This window comes from Ascaphus truei, chromosome 3 (genome assembly GCF_040206685.1).
Source record: "Ascaphus truei isolate aAscTru1 chromosome 3, aAscTru1.hap1, whole genome shotgun sequence".
NCBI lineage: Eukaryota > Metazoa > Chordata > Amphibia > Anura > Ascaphidae > Ascaphus > Ascaphus truei.
In genome coordinates this window covers 63,504,834-63,522,982 of record NC_134485.1, presented here as the reverse complement: position 1 = coordinate 63,522,982, position 18,149 = coordinate 63,504,834, and the positions used below count along the sequence as shown (strand labels likewise).

Below are 18,149 nucleotides of genomic sequence, written 5' to 3'. Positions count from 1 at the left end.
ATGTGCATTGAGTGGAATTTTCAATCTTGCTCATTGTAGCAACTATGACGTTTATAAGTACTAACAATAAACTGTACTTCAATATACTATACCTTGTTTAACCCTTCCTTGTTCAAACTGCTTCTAGTTTTAACTGCACACTTAACACAACCAGCACTTGAAATCACCAGTCACGCAGATCAGGACACGCAAGCTCAGGATTCGTGGGCAACTTCTGTTTAGATAGGGACACCCACCAAGTGAGCAAGGACACCCACCAGGTGTGCTAGGTTAGAAATCAGTCAACCACACCCACTGCTGGCTCAGGCAGGAGAGAAAAAAAAAGAAAAAAAAATCCTTTTTCTTTCTTTTTCTCTCCTACGGGCTTTTACCACACAGTTTGAAAATAAAATACCCTACTGCACACTCCCCACATTCAGCCACCCCTGCTAATATACACCAGTATACACAGCACTTCCCTTTCCTTCTAATTTTAACTGCACACTTAATACAACCTGCACTTGAAATCAACAGTCACGCAGATCAGGACATATGTGGGATATTGCTCCGTCTGCAGCTTTAAAGCACCATAGTGGATATTGAATGGTGTGATAACGCCTCATTTGCATGTTTATATCACTGATGCGATAGGATATTACACAACCCCAGCGCTATACCAAAAGTGACCAATATAATTCCTACAAGAAAAGTGGTGATAACACAAATAATTTGGAGGTCCAGCAGCCTGGAGGTCACCCGTATTGTCCATAGCCTTTTTTGTTGTCGTTATGACAAATAGTTCTCCTTAGCTCTGGTCTCCGCCGATCCGTGCACAGTGCAGTATGTGAATTGAAAATACAAAAAGAACAGTGTATAGTACCACACAGTAAAATTAATAATACACTTTAGTATCCATATGTAAATTGACATTTGGTGATAGAAAGACTCCCAATAATGGGGACACCATATAGGATTTGATTACCAACAGTGTTGATGACAATAGTTAGGGAACACCCTTTGTGGAAAGGCTATGCTGGAACCTTAACCCCTCAGTAGCATGCAGTGCATACATATAGTATGTAACACAACTGTGTTCGTTCAATTTTATAAAGACTCACAATGCTTAATGTGTCTTGATAGAAATCAAGGCTCTCTTGGAGATATGAATTTACAGGATTGCATATGGTAGTTGCATCAGTGATATAACATAGAAAGAAAAAGCAACATAGCACAGATCCACAATAAAATGTAATAAAACATATAAAAACTGACACCTGGAGGGCCACTCACCAATTTTCCATTCTTTTGATCTTTGTGTATTTAGGTTGTAGACCCTCGGGACTCTGTTGTCACGATCCTCTCTGGTCTGAGTTACTGTTGTTGTCCGCGTGTCGTTGGGGCTTGTGCCGTGGTTCCAGTCGTCACACCGCTTCCTGGTTCTCCCCGGTTCCGCCTTGCCTGATGACGTCATGCGTTCGCGTGATGACGTCATGCGTTCGCGTGATGATGTCATGCGTTCGCGTGATGATGCGTGCTGCCTGCCAGTTTAGGGCTGGGACCCGCTGCGCCCGGCGGCGCGGGCGGCCGCGTGAGCGCTACTCGCCATTGCCTTGTAGCCTCACGATCTCGTCCCAGTCCCTCCTCACTGCCAACTGACTATGTACTGTGACGCGTCAGCCAGCAGGGGATACAAGAGAATTGTGTTCCCGTGCGGCGACGCGTCACGTGGTCTCGCAGTGAGCCAATGAGGAGGGGAGCTGGAGGGAAGTCTGTGTGTCTCTGCAGCCGTGAAGCGCCCCCCCCTCCTCTCTTGTGCCCGTTTCGCAAGCTGACCCTGCTCCGAGAGGAGGAGGGGGGGTATTTCTGGGAGTGTGAGGGCTACGGGGCTCCAAGAGTGTGAGGGCTATGGTCACTGCCGGAAGCGGTGCCAGGGAAATAATTAAATATATATATCTGTGTCTTTTGCTGGATGTTGCAAATAGCTTGCGTTTGGCCTGCCCCTGTCATGGCCCCACCCCCCTGCCACATTTTGAACACTCCCCTCCCTGCCTCCCTCCAGTGCCGGTTTCACTGGGAAGGTTGCGGCCAGCTCCTGCTGAGTTCATCTTCTTCCCGGGGAGGAGAGGCAGAGGCAGCAGCAGCATATTTGGTGGTTGGGGGGGGGGGAAAGACAGAGAAGCAACACGGCAGAGGGGTTTCCATGTGTGCCTGTGTGTAATGGCCCCGCCCCCCACATCATGACACCCCGCCCACCCGACCCGTTTTAGTCACGCCCCCCCCGCTCCTAAAAAAGTTTCCTACAGACCGCATATCGCAGTCTGTGTCTGTCAGCGCCCCGCCTGTCTGCAGTGCGGGCGTGCTGACTGAGGGAGCCTTACTGTCCGGATCCTCTCGGTGCTCACTCGCGCTGTCCCGCAGTCAAACCTTCGGGTTGCATGCTCACTTAGTGGTCTGGTCTCACTCCAGCAGACAGCACAACCATGTACACAGAGGCAAACTGTGGAAGTATTCACCCAATGCGTTTCGCGAATCGATGGTTCGCTTCCTCAGGGGTATAATGTCCACAAGGGGGACCAGGGGGTTGTTCCCTTATGTAGTCTCTTCAATTAAAATCACAATTACAGACAACTGGGGAATGTTAACCTCTGAGATGCCTTTGCAGTTAATCATCCAAGGAGAGCACATAGCACTCACTGTGCTGCTCCAAAGTTTATCATTGATGCTATTTTGTTCAGCATTAGTTGATTAAACTAAAGAATACTATACCATTGTGTATATAGGGTATTGAATGGTGAGCTATATGTATTAACAAAATTAGATGAATTAGCTAATAAGGCAATATTTAGTAATTCCTATAAGTAGTAAAAACTATGAATTAAATAGTCAGACCAATGTTGACTAATACGGTACCAATAACACAAAAGTAGCCTCACTGTTAAGTGCTAATCAAAACATAAATAATCATAAACGATTCAAATACAGGAGTTGAACTTATTAACTAACCATAAACATACATAAAACAACAGTTGGGTATGTATCAATGTCCACTGCTCATTGAGTATACTAATGTATATATAAGTTGGTCTATTTGAAATACTTAGCCCTTCTGATATATATTTAGTCTTGACAAACATTGGATATCATAGATGTTGTTAAAAATATTAGGACAACGGGGGGGGCATAATTTCCTCATATATATTGAAGGTATTGAACTGTCTGCATTGATAGATATTCAATTACAATATTGAGATTCACGAAATTTAAATGAGGTATTAATCTCTTAGGAATTAACCCAGATCAAAGTCTAGGTTCAACCCCTTGGGCGACAGTTTTCAACTGGTGAATCCAGAACGTTTCCCTCCTGGGGATCTGCAGTATCCTACTGCCTCCCCTCCAATTGGGCTTCGGATATTCGATTGAAATACATTTCAGACCATTAGGATCTTAGTTGTGTACAAGCCTGAAATGATTGGACACACTATGAGTTTGTAGACCTCTCTGGATTGGTGTAAATGTGTTCTCCTAGTCTTCTTTTAATTTGCCTACTGGTTCTACCGACATATTGAAGCTCGCAGGGGCATTCCAGCAAATAAACCACGCAGCTGCTGTAACAATTAATAAAGGATTTTATTTCGTACTCTATACTTGTTGTTTTTTAAATAAATGTGTTGCTGCTAATACTAAATTTACAACCGTTACAGCTTGAACAGGTATGATAACCTTTTAAGCCATTTAGCCAAGTCATCCTTGTTTTCTCGTTCCTCAAATAGCTCAGTGCCAGGGACTGTTTTAAATTAGGTGCTACCCTAAAGATTATTTGGGGGTTGACTGGGAGGATAGATTTAATTTTTTCATCCCTAAGGATTATACTCCAATGTTTTTTTATAATCTTTCTAATTTCCGGGGCAATTAGATTGTACTCTGTGATAAATGGAATCCTTAAATTATGATTTTCATTGACTTTCTTCTCTCTCTTGAATTGTATCAATTCATTTCTATTGACTGCCTCAACTTTTTCAAGTGTCGATGATATATTGCACTTTTTATACTTCTTATCAAGGAATTTTGTTCTCAATTCATTGGCTTGTTCTTTAAATACTCTATTATGGGAACAATTTCTTTTGATGCGTAAAAATTGCCCTTGAGGGATATTTTGGATCCATTTTGGGTCATGGTGGCTTGTTGCCAAAAGATAATTATTAGCATCCACATCTTTATGGTACGTTTTTGTGTGTATCTCCTCTCCCTCAATGAAGATCGCTAGATCTAGGAAGTGTACTGATACATTATCACTCTCTGCTGTAAAATGTAAATTGAGAGGATTATTATTGATGTACTCTATGAACTTAGTCAGTACCTGTGCCGTCCCAAATAAACAGCACATCGTCGATGAAACGAAGCTAGAGCACCAGGTTCGCACCAAAGGGGTTGTGGGACCCAAATGTAGTCTTCCTCCCACATCCCCATAAAAATGTTGCGTAACTTGGTGCGATCCTGTGCCCATCGCCGTTCCACAGACCTGCAGGTATTAGTCCCCTTCAAAACAGAAGTAGTTATGCTCTAGAATGTATATAATTGTATCAAGTAAAAATACTATTAGATCTTTGGGTAGTTCTGGATCTTGTTCTAATATCTTTTTGATAGTCTCACGACCTAATTGGCGCTCTATAACTGTATGCAACTATGTTACGTCGCATGTTCCCCAAATGCATTGGGGTTGCCAATGGATGTTTTTAATTGTTTCTAACACGAGTCGTGTCTCTCAAGTAGGATGGCAGTTTTTAAACATATTTCTGTAGGAAATAGTCAATATATTGTGAAAGATTCGAAGTCAATGATTTAATTCCCGAAACTATGGGTCTACCAGGTGGATGGGTAATACTTTTATGAAGCTTTGGTATGAAATAGAATACTGGAATTCTTGGATCTTTTGAATCTACAAACAAAACACAATCGAATCTAGGCATATCACTGATGTCTGTTATAATTAACACTATGCTCTTTACGGGTGAAAATATGGCTTGACGTTTTGTTATTGTTCTTTGAAGACACAACGTTAGTGTTAACGTCACATTAAGTGACTTAGCAGAGCTTTGGCGATCTAGGCAAAATATTTTTTTTTGCTCTGATGTTGGCAGAAAGTCTTTCTGGCAGAAATGTTTTACCGATCGCCATGTAATATTTTAACCAATATGATGCAACAATGACATATTTAAAGGGCCAATGACATTCTATGCAGTAAGCACAATTCAAGTGAAATTGTAGAGAGCAATGATTTTTCTGGTTATTTTATAATCCATAATGAGTTGCCAATGCCTGGGTGAATGCGAATGCCGATTTCTCATATTTTTTTATAAGCAACAGAAATTCTAAAATGAGCCCGTTTTGCAAACGTATGCCAATGTTCTGCACATCTCTGTATGATGAGATGGGACAGAGGTAATTTATTTTCATTCACTGGTTCTTCTGCTTTTAGCGTGATGTCACTGTTCGTTGTGTGGTTACTGTGGGGACTCTGGTCTGCCTCCCACTGGCTGTGCTACTACTGCTTCAAGGCTGGGTGTTCTGCACAACGCACAATAATCCCAGCTGCTTGAATCTCATGTTTCAGGTAGAGCGCGTGTGTGCCTGAATCAGAGCTGCATTCCCGTCCTCTCACTGTCTGTCCCCCTCACTGCTGCAATGTGAGCAGAGAGAATGGGGCAGGTCGCTTGGAAAGGCATGTGCCTGTCACTCTTTGACTATAAGACTGAAAAATATGTGATTGCCAAGAACAAAAAAGTGGGGATTTTATTCCGTGTTGTTCAGCTGTCCATTCTGGCTTATCTGGTGGGGTAAGGACTCTCTTCTATTTACTGTATGTGCTGTATTGTGTGAGGATGTACTGATTACATTGCACAGGCTGTAGCAGTAGTGTGCGCTAAGCGGTGATCAGGGTCAGTATGCTGCATGGCATGAAATCACTTCTATTCTTACCGTCACGTCCCTTATACTGTCTGCTGCTGTAACACGATATAGGTCTGACTAATAATAAGAAATTAAATATTTCCTGCCATGGGGGCTAAAACTCGGGGGGGGGGGTGTGGCTGCAGCCCACTGGGTTTACACATTTTGACAGTATGGTAATGTATGGATGTTCCTAAATTCGTATGTACCGTCACCCCCAAAAATAGTTCCCTCAAGCCTGTTTACTGTAAGTAGTTTGATAATTAAGAAAGTAGGGCATATAATAAATAATATTCTGGTGTAAATACATAAACATTATTCCTCCCATATATTTTTTGATGTTCTCCTACAATTAAATCAACAGCAGTTACAAATGTGTACATGTACTGTGTATATATAGTGTACATGTACTGTGTGTGTATATATATATATATATATATATATATATATATATATATATATATATATATATATATATATTATATATATCATATATTATGTATATATATCATATATATTATATATATATATATATATATATATATATCATGTTACTCTGCAATAGAAAGTCATTTATTGGTTTGCAGACATCTAAATACAGTGGTAAGAAAACAGCACTGCTGTGCCTTATTCTAAACCTGTTATACAAGTCGAGGAGCCTCTTTGGACTTTATTTCAGAAAGGTTCATACAATATGTATACTCTAACAACAACATTAACATAATGACATTTGTGTTTGTAAAGAGAAAGGAGTTTTAATATAGTTATGTAATTAAAGTAGTGGTGCTCATCGTCGCCCAGTACCACCACCCTGCATCATTAGTGATGTGTACCAAAGTCATATATCCTGTATGTTAATGTTAATTGGAATGCATGTGCTTGCTGGCAGATCTCAGTCTGAATAAATACAATGCTCTGCATTACTACGGACATGTTAACTCTCACTGATTTTATGCGAGTCTGATTGAGTTGAAGTCGGTCTCATCTGTGGTCTCTAGACTTTGATGAAGTCCCACTGATAAAGGTCAGTGCTTTTTCATTAAAGTGGCTATTTTTTACCTGAAATCTTCAAATATCGCTGATTTGGGACCTTGGAGTTTGACATTTATAGCAATAAAGTACACTGAAACTGACACTGAGCTTGAATCGGGGGAACAAGGTCAGCATAATGGCGGTGCCGTCGGTGCTTGTGAACGAGCCCCACGCTTACAGAGGCCCCGCCCTCTCCTCAACAACAATTAAACTGATTGCCGGGGGAGATCGCGGGGCCTCTCTAACTCTCTTACCTTCTCCGGCAGCATCTCCTCATGCACGGTCCTGTCATCATGGCGCCGCGAAGTCACGTGATCTCACGTTGTCATGGCAACACAATGCCATTTGACGTCGGGGAGCCATGAAGACAGGACGCTGAGGAGATGCTGCGGGAGAAGGTAAGAGCCGGGGCTCCGCACATATCCTTGCACCGAGCCCCGCAATCATCCCAGCTGCCCCTGCCTGGTTCAATTCCCAGTGTCCGTTCCTTGTGACCTTGAGCCAAGTCACTTAACTCCTTGTGCCTCAGGCACCAAAAACACTGATTCTAAACTCATCTGGGCAGAGACTGTGTCTGCAACAATCCTGTGTGCTGCGTACCGTGCACTATACTGGAATTGTGAAGCGCTTTGAGTCCCATTGGGATAAAAGCGCTATATGATAATGTTATTACTATTAAGTAACTTGTACATACGGGAAAAGGTTACGGTAGTTATTTTTTTATTAATAAATGTAACTGTTTTTATATAGCTGATTTTGCTGAACAATACGTTACATGGCGATACTGTACATCCCTTGTTAAAGCAGTGAAGGCATTTCTAAGTTACCGTAGTTTCATTCGGACACAAACACAAGTTGCAGGTTGAGCTGGTCCCTTTTTGTTTTAGAACTGCTTAACTGTTAAGTTACATTCCTGACATGTATCAGCTGTTTAGCTTATGTTTCTACTGCTCATTCTTTTCTATGTTTAAAGGAGCTACTCCCCCCACCCCGCCCCTCCCCCGTTTGGGAATGCAAATGGCCCCCAAAGCTGAACCATGTAAACTAAGCTCAAGGGAACCTCTGCTTCCTGAGATACTTACCGGGAAAGGTGCCACTGGTACTTCCTTGTTTTCACATGTGCTGCGTCACACGGGCCAATAGGAAGCTGCGATGGATGACTATTGGCCTGCATGACGGGGGACATTTAAACCTCCATTATCTTTTCCCTGGAGGGGAAGGTACCGTCGCTACCTTGAGCAGTATGTATCTCGGGAACCAGGGAGTCCCCAGAGCTGTAAGTAACATGTTTCAGTTCCTGGAATCACTTGCTCCCCATCCTTGGAAAAATACAATGGTGGGAGTGGGGGGTGAGGGGGGAGGGGGGAGGGGGCGGGTTAAAAAATAGAGTGGGGGGGTATACCTTTTATTCATTTAGCTGAATCATACAGGGACTGCGATCTATTTTTAGCACTGTGCCAAGGATAGATCAGGGTTATTGGAGACAAGGATGAATAATCCTATGGAGGAAATTTCTGAATGAAACAGGCAGATGCTGTGATTCTTGCACAGTCCCAATGAGAGAAATCCCTTTGCCCGTGTTTAATGAATTGAACTGTGTTTAATTGATGATAGCCAGCATTTAATTCATAGAGCTGTTGGTTTAACAACAGTTTTTAAGTCTTATTCTGAATTGATTGAAGTTCTGTACAAGATGGATAACAATTCCATCACACAAATAAGATGTCGTGGGGTAACATTTCTTATATCTACCCAAATAGGACCTTTGTGAAGCAGTATCCCCGCGCTGGATAAGATTTTTGCCCCATTAATTTCAATTGTTGAACTCTTTTTCAATATTACAAAGCAACTTCACCTCCTATAAAATAAGTGCCGAAAAGTATGGTACTGTAACTGCTAGAGATGGGGAATCTTATTTGCTGGAAAACTGGAGTCACAAAATGTTTGAAGATTTCAACACAACCAATTAATAGTTCGTGGAAAGGGCATAAACCACCTAAACAATTCTAAATCATTGAACTTTCCAGGGGCAATTTTTTTTAAATCCACATTTAATTTACAATTTATTTCATCATGTGCATTCTTCTGTAAAATCTCAATTTAAACCATAAAATGAACTAACATACGTTGGAGCTTACAACATTCTGCCATTGGGGTTACGTACAGTAAATTAACATGTTACCAAGATCATACCATGCATATACTGACCATGAACATATATTGTTATGGTAGAATCCAAATTAAAAGTACAGACATTCCTGTTAAATCAAGACTACATCCACCCATCCCATAGTCTATGGTTGAAAATAGGTCTAAACAGATTAGGATTGACCAGGGTAACCCTTGGCATACTCGCTATGCCAGAAGAAATTGTGATTGTCTGCATGGGAGAGGAGCCGGGGGAAACCCTGGGCCCAGAGCTAGGAACTTCAATAGTACTACTAGTGTCCTCAATGGAATTAGATTATTTTGTAGGACCTGCTATAAATTATTGTATGGCCCTGAACTTCTGAGGAGGGACAGGGAAGGGCATCTAGTGTAAACCCTAGGTACTGAATGGACTGTGATGGTATGAGGATGGATTTTTCTATATTTATGGTAAACCCTAAATTCTGTAACAGGGCGATTGTGTAATTGTGTTGCTCTATCAGAGTATCTAGATCAGGGGTGCGCAAACTATTCGCGCTGCGTCCCCCGCCCCCCCCTGCCTAATCCCCCGGTACTCGTGCCCCCCTACCTTTCTTTCCGGGGTGCGGGGGTCATGTGACATCACGCCATGACCCCGCTGCGTCATTTGACGCCTCGTTGCCATGGCGATGCTTCGCCGAAGACCCAGCTGGCAGCAGGTAAGTAAGTTACAGAGGCCTCACGCCTCCCACGGCATTTAATTTAAATGCCGTGGGTAACCGCCCGCACCCCCCCAGCAAAATCTCCCACCACCTTGGGGGGCGCCCCCCAGTATGCGCACCGCTGATGTAGATTTAGGAGCATGTCCCCTAGAAGATAAATGAGGCCCGGAACCCTTTGAGATGGAGATGATTCATTACCGACTTCCTAATCCTAGTAAATGTGTAAAGATCATTGGACAGGCCAAAAACCAGGCTCTTTTTATGACGGTATGGTTGTTTCTCTCTGGGAACACCCCATTTTAATACACGTAGCTTTTACAACAGTAAATCTCCCCATTAGTAATGGAGTTTATAAAGACAAAGCTATTGGCAGAATAACAAGCACCCCTTTATTTTCTGATATCATTACAAAAAAAACCGAATCTAATTATCAGCAGCAAAAATAAAACAAAAAAAAAGGAATGTTTACTTAAGGTCAAAGTCAAAAGTGTATTTAAGTAAAACCGTGTACATTGGTAATAAAATGGTACATTTCTTACATTATTATCTTTACCATAGTTGATTTTCGGGAAATAAATCTCTTTATTGAGCAAAATAGGACAAAGGACTACACGTATGGTATCTCCCAAAATGTAACGATCTATTTTTTTTTATATACTACAAAACTTAGCTGTCTGCACAGGTTTTCCTGTCTTAAAACAGTAGTTTAACAAGAATTTGAAAAGATGTCGCTCTTTCCAGTGTTTCTGACAAAGTAGAAAGGGTGAAAACATAAATAAGGCTTTCTTTTTTAGCAAAATATAATAAAATGCTTTCTGCTATTTTCTCCATTTGATGAACCCTCGGTGACACTATCCTATGCAGAGAACAGACACAGTCAGCGTGCGGAGTTACCTACAAGGTGTGATCGGGCACAGAAATCAAGGAGTGCCCCATCAAACCATTCATTCACTCATGGGGGACGGAGCTGCTAGGAACTGAATGCAGTAATCTAGGAGTGAGATCATATGCTGCTAGGGAGAGGAGGCTGTTAATGGCTGTAATAATAGAATGAGGCAGTAGAGAACTGAAAAGTTTAGGCATACTGTATGTCTCAAGCAACAGGTTTCTACAATAAGTGACTAGTGTTTGGTGTGTATGTGTGAGATAATGGGGATGGGAGTTATTATGTTCATTGGGGAGGGGAGCTATTATGTGTATTGGGGGGTTATGTGCATTGGGGAGGGGTTATGTGTATTGGAGAAGGGAGTTATTATGTATATTGGGGTTAGTATGTGTATTGGGGGGCTTAGTGTGTATTGGGGATTGGGGGTTATTGAGTGTGGGGGGATAGATGGGGGTGTGGGAGAGAGAAAGGGGTGGGAGAAAGAGGTGGTGGTGTGGGGGGGGAGAAAGAGGTGGGGCGTGGGTGGGGAGGTAGAGAACGAGGTGGAGGGCATGGGGTCTCACTAGGCATGGAAACGGGGGAGCAGTGGACACTACTCCTGGGCCCCGAGAAAGCTATCTGTGGCATTGAGTACTGGCACCTCCTCTTTTTATTTTTTTACAAAAAGACTGCCAAAAACCATGACTGTCCATTAGTAGAACCGCCCTTTCCACTTGAATTTGAGGAGCCTCCTGTGATTGGGATAGAGTGGAATTGCGTGAAAAGCATATTTTAAGTCTATTTTCATGCAGAAGGAATGGGGTTGGACTGAAGTGTCGGACAGACCTTCAATTCTGAATCTTTTCTGTCTGATAAATTTGTTTAGGTTCTTTAGAACTGGTCAATGGCAATCATCTGGAGAGGTGTTGTTTTTTGAGGAAGGAGAATAATGTAAAACTCTTGAGAGGAAGTGAAAGGCCCTTGTTTTTCCCTCTGACAACCCACTTGTCTGAGGTGATCTCTTGCCACCACCACAGTCTCTCTTTAAGGGATGTGGTAGTGGAAAGGTAATTAATAGGTTGGGATTTACGCCTTCTTGTCTGGAAGGCTTGCGAGAAGCTAAGCTCCTGTTGTTCAATGTGAAACTGGTTTTGAAGGCGGATTTTTTCCGTCTGGCCCTGTTTTGAAGTGTCTTTCTACTAAAGGCCCCTCTAGTATTTTCTCGGGGAGCTCTTTTTATGTCCAAGAAAAACTTGCATGTCTGGCCTTGCCCTCATCCAAAAACCGAGGCCCAAATAAATTTGAGTTTTCTAAATTGAGAAACTCATGGATCTGTGGGGCTAAGTCAGACAAACCCACTAAATTTACCCAGCAGGACCTATGGGCTCTGGTGATATAATGAACTTTGACGTTTATAGGACCTCCTTAGATATCTGAGGTCCCTGAATACCCGCCCTCTCAGCCCTGGCCAACATGAATATGGACAGTCTGCAATAGCTGGTCTGAACTGTCCTTGGGTGAGTAGGAGCTATCCATATTGACTAAGGCCAGGTCAATCTCTGTGGCTATTAAAGCCGGAATATCCGCTATACCCGTGTGGCTTCTTAGCACTAGATCATCCTCTTAGACGCGTAAAGATTGGAATGCCAGACTGGTATAATCATACATCTCTGACTCAGGGTCAATGGCCCATCAAGAGTTATATGTCCTTAAGTGAGGGGTCTTCCCTGTGTGACTCACTCACCATCTGGATGTCACTCCTCTTGCATCATTCACTAGAGGCACTGGACCTGGATACCTTTTATGAGTCCCAGTTCACTGGAGCTGAGAACAAAGATGAAACAGTAGCTATGGACTCCTCATCGGAGGGGAACCATTCCATCATCTGTACGGTACCCGGGAATGGAGCAGAGTGGCTACTACGAGCCATGTGCCAGCTACAGACATCTGTTATTTTCCTCTTAGGGGGAAAAAAGGGTATGTTCAACCTGAGTATTGACAATTCTCCTCTCCTCCTGTTACTTTTTCCCTTGAACAAAGTTTGCAGTTCATTCAGCTCTTTTCCAGAGCTGGGGCCCCTCCGACTCGCTCAACAAAGAGCAGCTGATAGGCCTAAGTTCTAACACTTTTTTCCCTCTTCATAGGTATATGGTCCTTGGAACTTGATGTGTCAGAGGAAAAAGTGTTTTGTGACACTTTTTTGCAGGGGCCATGCAGAGACTCCCTGACAAAAACGTCATGGAGTCTGTGGCAGTTACAGACACTGCTTCCCCCATTTTCTCTGTTAAAGAAAAAATACGCCCTCGGTGATAATGTGATAAGCAATAAAAATGTGCTAGACACATTTTGCCTACAGCATTATTCTTCTGGGATGCTAGCATCGTGCTAGGTGGAAAGCCTTCCGAAGAACAAAATCCAGCCTTCCAAATAATCAGTAGTATTGAAGTGACTCCAATCCGATTGGGTCTGTATGTAATTATTTTAGGTTACTTGATTAGTGTCCCATGATTCTCACTGTGATGTATTTCAGATTCATGCATTGCAGATTTATTCAGCAGCAAAAGGATCAAAGCTAATATTAAAGGTGTCTCTGTAATTTTACTCTTCCTACCCATTCCCCCGCCCTATTCAGGCCTTTTTTTTTCTCTCTCCTCTTCTTTCTTTGCTATCCATACTTCTTCTATTTTGCTCTCCACTTCCCTTTTTCACATTCAGTTTATTACACCTTTCATTCTTATCATTTTGAGCCTTGCACTTTTTCTCCAAGTCTTTGTCATGGGAGACCAGTACTTTAACACCGAAAACACCTTTCAGGATCACTATCACCAAGCACAGGACAAAGTAATTAAATAAACAGGGTTTATTCTGGCGGAACCAGCAAATACACAAAATACACAGAAATTACATACACTCACCAAACTGGGGACCTGGGGGAAGTCTCTAGCCTCACTAGGTGCAGGGCGCCTGGTTCAGTAGGCTTACCCTGTCCGCTTCTTCTCCAGGTATCCAAAGTGCTATTCACACAATAGCATTTTTGAATCTGCCGCCAGTTTGTAGCTCCATCAAGTCCGTAGACTAACTCGAAGAATCCCCCTGGACTCAAAGTATGCTTCAGCCGATCACCAAGCTTCGCAAGCCAGCAATGCTGTCTACGTAAGCCACACAGAACTCGCAGCTCGGTCTGCGCCTCTGTGCAACACAAAATACACAGAAATGACATACACTCACCAAACTGGGGACCTGGGGGAAGTCTCTAGCCTCACTAGGTGCAGGGCGCCTGGTTCAGTAGGCTTACCCTGTCCGCTTCTTCTCCAGGTATCCAAAGTGCTATTCACACAATAGCATTTTTGAATCTGCTGCCAGTTTGTAGCTCCATCAAGTCCGTGGACTAACTCGAAGAATCCCCCTGGACTCAAAGTATGCTTCAGCCGATCACCAAGCTTCGCAAGTCAGCAACGCTGTCTCCATAAGCCACACAGAACTCGCAGCTCGGTCTGTGCCTCTGTGCAACTCTGGCTTGCCTCTGTACGTATCTCCCCTCAGAACTTTTTCTCTGCTTGGCCCGGATTCTCTTGCACTTCGATGCTGCGTCCTCTGCTATTCAGAGCCACCGCATCAATGGGGCAAGTCGGGAGCTTCTCCTACGCTGTCTCCGCTGGACTGAGACTTGATGAGCCGGCAGCCAATCACAGCGCGAACCGGCAAGCAACAGCTAATCCCAGGCGAAGGGTTGATGGAGGCTCGTCCGGCTGCGCGAATCAGAGGAGGGGGGGCAGGCTTAGGTCCAAGACTGCCTGGAAAGTGGGGAATTCAAACTGGCACACAGAAACAGCGCCTGCGGGGCTCAGACCCGGCAACTGATTCTGTTAGCCTGTCCTCTACCACCCGCTGGGTAGGCGCTTCAAAGTCTGGGCAGTACAATGGGCTCTACTCCGCTGAGAGCCCTACTCCCAGATCTGATCGGCTGCCTTTCACCGCACTCCATGAGTCTTGGCTGCCCCCAACCTGTGTCCTAATCCTATCATTTCTATGGAACAGCTCATCTAAGTGAGTTACTGAGACTGCTTCCATAGAAAGGATAATACAGAGGTACGTTACATTTATAAAGCACCATTTACAGGGCTGACACCCTGTGGCAGGACGGCCTGTAGCCGAGGTCAGGGAACAGTCCACACGTGTAGTTTCAGGATAATGAAAAACGTTCAATGGCTTTATTTCTCCATTACAACATAACATGCGGGTACACTGTCCCTTTAAACAAATAAATCCTGCTCCATGTTGGGAGAAAAACTGACTAACACAGCAGACCTATCTAGCAGTCTGGCTGGCTAAACCATAACCAAACCTTCAGAGTCTTTTAAGCAGTCATGAAACAAAAGAAACAAATCTTACTTTGGCTGCAGTAAGTAGTGTGCTGTATCCGTCTGTCTTGCAGCACATATATCCATGTGCTCTTGTCTGAGAGAGCCAGCTACTGCTGGTAACAAGATCCTTATCTACCTTGCTGGCTCTCAAGTGTCAGCTTACTTCCTGACTACCTAACTTCCACCTGAGTTAACCCTTATGAGTGCTGGATGAAGCACTCAGATATATGTCTCCAGGCGTAACTGATAGGAGTTGACTTCACTCTGTCACATACCTCCCCTGTTTGTGTGTGGCTAGTGTCCCACACGGCTGAAGCCCGACCCTCCACTCCTCTTGACAAAAAATCAGCATTTCCATGGTCCTTTCCAGGTCTATGCTGAATATCAAAAGAGAAGGGTTGGAGGGCCATATACCACCTGGTCAACCTTGAGTTTGTGTCCTTCATGGTGTTTAACCACTTCAAGGGCACATGGTCAGTGACCAGGGTGAAGTGTACTCCGGCGACATAATGTCTCAAGGCCTCAATTGCCCATTTTACAGCGAGGCACTCCTTCTCAATGATGGAATACCTCACTTCCCTTGGGAACAGCTTCCGGCTGATGAACAGTATGGGGTGTTTAACACCATCAAATTGCTGGGACAGCACTGCTCCCGGTCCTACCTCTGAGGCATCCGTCTGGATGATGAAGGGCTCTTTAAAATCTGGGCTCCGAAGAGCGGGCCCTCTGACAGGCACTTTTTAAGCGTGTCAAAGGCGTCTTGGCACTCCCAAGACCATTTAACTTGGGTCGGGGCACTCTTTTTTGTTAGATCTGTTAGGGGTGCAGAAATTTCTGAAAAATTGGGGATAAACCGCCTGTAATACCCTGCTAACCCCAAAAGGGCGCAGACCTGGTTCTTTGTCTGCGGGGTGGGGACTTCCTTTATGGCGGCCACCTTGCTAGCTAGTGGCCTTACTATCCCTCCCCCAACGGCATAGCCCAAGTACTTTGTAGTGGATTTTCCCAGGGCACATTTTTTTGGATTTGCAGTCAGCCCTGCTTCTCTTAAGGACGTTAGGACTGCCCTTAACCTTTTTATATGAGACTGCCAGTGTCTGCTATAGATGACAATGTCATCCAAGTAGGCCGCGGCATGTGCCCTATGGGGTCGTAGTACCTTGTCCATTAACCTTTGAAACGTGGCTGGAGCCCCATGTAACCCAAATGGCATAGTGACGAATTGGTATAAACCGAGAGGGGTGGCGAAGGCAGTTTTGCATTTGGATTCTTCCGCTAGAGGTATCTGCCAATATCCTTTCGTGAGATCTAGGGTGGAGATATACTCTGCTTTACCAAGCGAGTCAAGCAATTCATCCACCCTAGGCATTGGGTATGCATCAAATCTGGATACAGCATTTACCTTTCGCAGATCCACACAAAACCTCACCTTCCCATCTGGTTTAGGGACCAACACTATAGGGCTACACCATTCGCTGTGGGACTCCTCGATCATGCCCAATTCCAACATGTCTATTATCTCCCTCTCTACCAGGTCTTTTCGGCCCTCTGGCAATCTATAGGGACGGGACCGTACTTTTACGCCAGGTTCTGTCTCAATCTTATGGGACACTAAATCAGTCTGCCCTGGCAGCTCAGAAAAAACATCTGGGAACTGGTCACATAATTCTAGTAGGTCTGACCTTTGTTCCGTTGTTAACTGCCCTCCCATGGGAACCTGATGGTCATTGTACGTACTACCCTTTGGAAGCTGTGGACCCAAATCCGTTTCTCCTTCCCGAGGGTGGATGAACAATGATCTCATCGTTTTCCAGGGTTTCAGGAGGTTCACGTGGTAGATTTGTTTACCCTTCCTGGACCCTGGTTGAGAGATCTTATAGTTCACCTCCCCGGTGCGGCGGAGAACTTGGAAAGGACCCTGCCACTTCGCAAGGAGTTTACTCTCTGATGTCGGTAGTAGTAGCATCACCTGGTCCCCAGGTTGGAAGACCCTCAAGCGAGCATTTTGGTTGTACTGCCTCTCTTGACGTTCTTGAGCAGATTTGAGGTTTTCCTTAGCAAACCGACCTATCATGTCTAGGCGGTTTCTAAGGTCTATGACATACTGAAGGGTATTCTTGGAGGGAGAGGGCTCCTCCTCCCAGGATTCCTTCAGTAGGTCGAGAATACCCCGAGGTTGGCGTCCATATAGGAGCTCAAACGGGGAGAAGCCTGTGGATGATTGGGGAACTTCTCGTACCGCAAACAACAGGAAAGGGAGAAGTTCATCCCAAGCTCGCTTTTCAGTATCCACAAACTTCCTAAGCATGGTTTTTAAAGTACGGTTAAACCTCTCTACCAATCCATCAGTCTGAGGATGGTAGACTGAGGTCCGGACGGATTTTACCTCCAATAACTTCAGGACATCCTGCATTAACTTTGCCATGAAATTTGTTCCCTGGTCAGTTAACATTACTTGGGGAAGTCCTACCCTAGAGAACAGTTCTAACAGCATGTGAGCAACCTGTTTAGCAGTGGCTGATCTCAGAGGGAAGGCCTCAGGATATCTGGTGGCATAATCCACAACAACGAGTATAAATTTATGTCCCTTCGCAGAGGGTTCTAAAGGTCCGACCAGATCTACCCCAATTCTCTCGAATGGGACGGCTACCAAGGGCAGAGGGACCAAGGGAGCCGGCTTCTGTCCTTTTTGGCTAGTTAACTGGCATTCAGGACATGTCTCACATAGTTTCATGATGTCACCATGTATGCCTGGCCAGTAAAACCGGGACGAGATGCGGTCCGTGGTCTTATCTCTGCCCAAATGACCACCCCATGGGAGAGTATGGGCTAGGGTGAACACAGTTTTAATCAACCCTTTAGGGACTAGCATCTGTTGAATGACCTCCCCTGTTTGTGTAACCTTATTCACACGATATAGGATGTCATTCAACAGTTCAAAATGTGGAAACACTTTTACACCTTGTTCATCCATTATCTTGTTGTTGACCTGTACCACCTTCTCATATTGTCTAGCCAGAGCTGGATCCTCCCTCTGCCTCTGACGGAAGTCAGGAAGATCCAGGTCTGGCAAAATTCCCGTATCTATCTGTTCCCCACCCTGGTCATCCCCGG

The 18,149-nt window shown here is 44.2% G+C and overlaps 1 protein-coding gene across 2 annotated transcripts in view; it reads left to right on the top strand.

Moving 5' to 3' along the window:
* Positions 1-5,508: 5,508 nt before the first annotated feature.
* Positions 5,509-18,149, top strand: part of P2RX5 (purinergic receptor P2X 5) — an 80,330-nt gene continuing 67,689 nt past the window's right edge. Inside the window, exon 1 of one of the 2 annotated variants that reach the window (XM_075594151.1) lies at positions 5,509-5,813. In XM_075594151.1, the coding sequence (XP_075450266.1) occupies positions 5,677-5,813 (137 nt within the window). In that variant the 5' untranslated portion in view covers positions 5,509-5,676. The remainder of the gene's footprint in view (positions 5,814-18,149) is intronic. The other variant, XM_075594150.1, reaches the window with a different exon arrangement.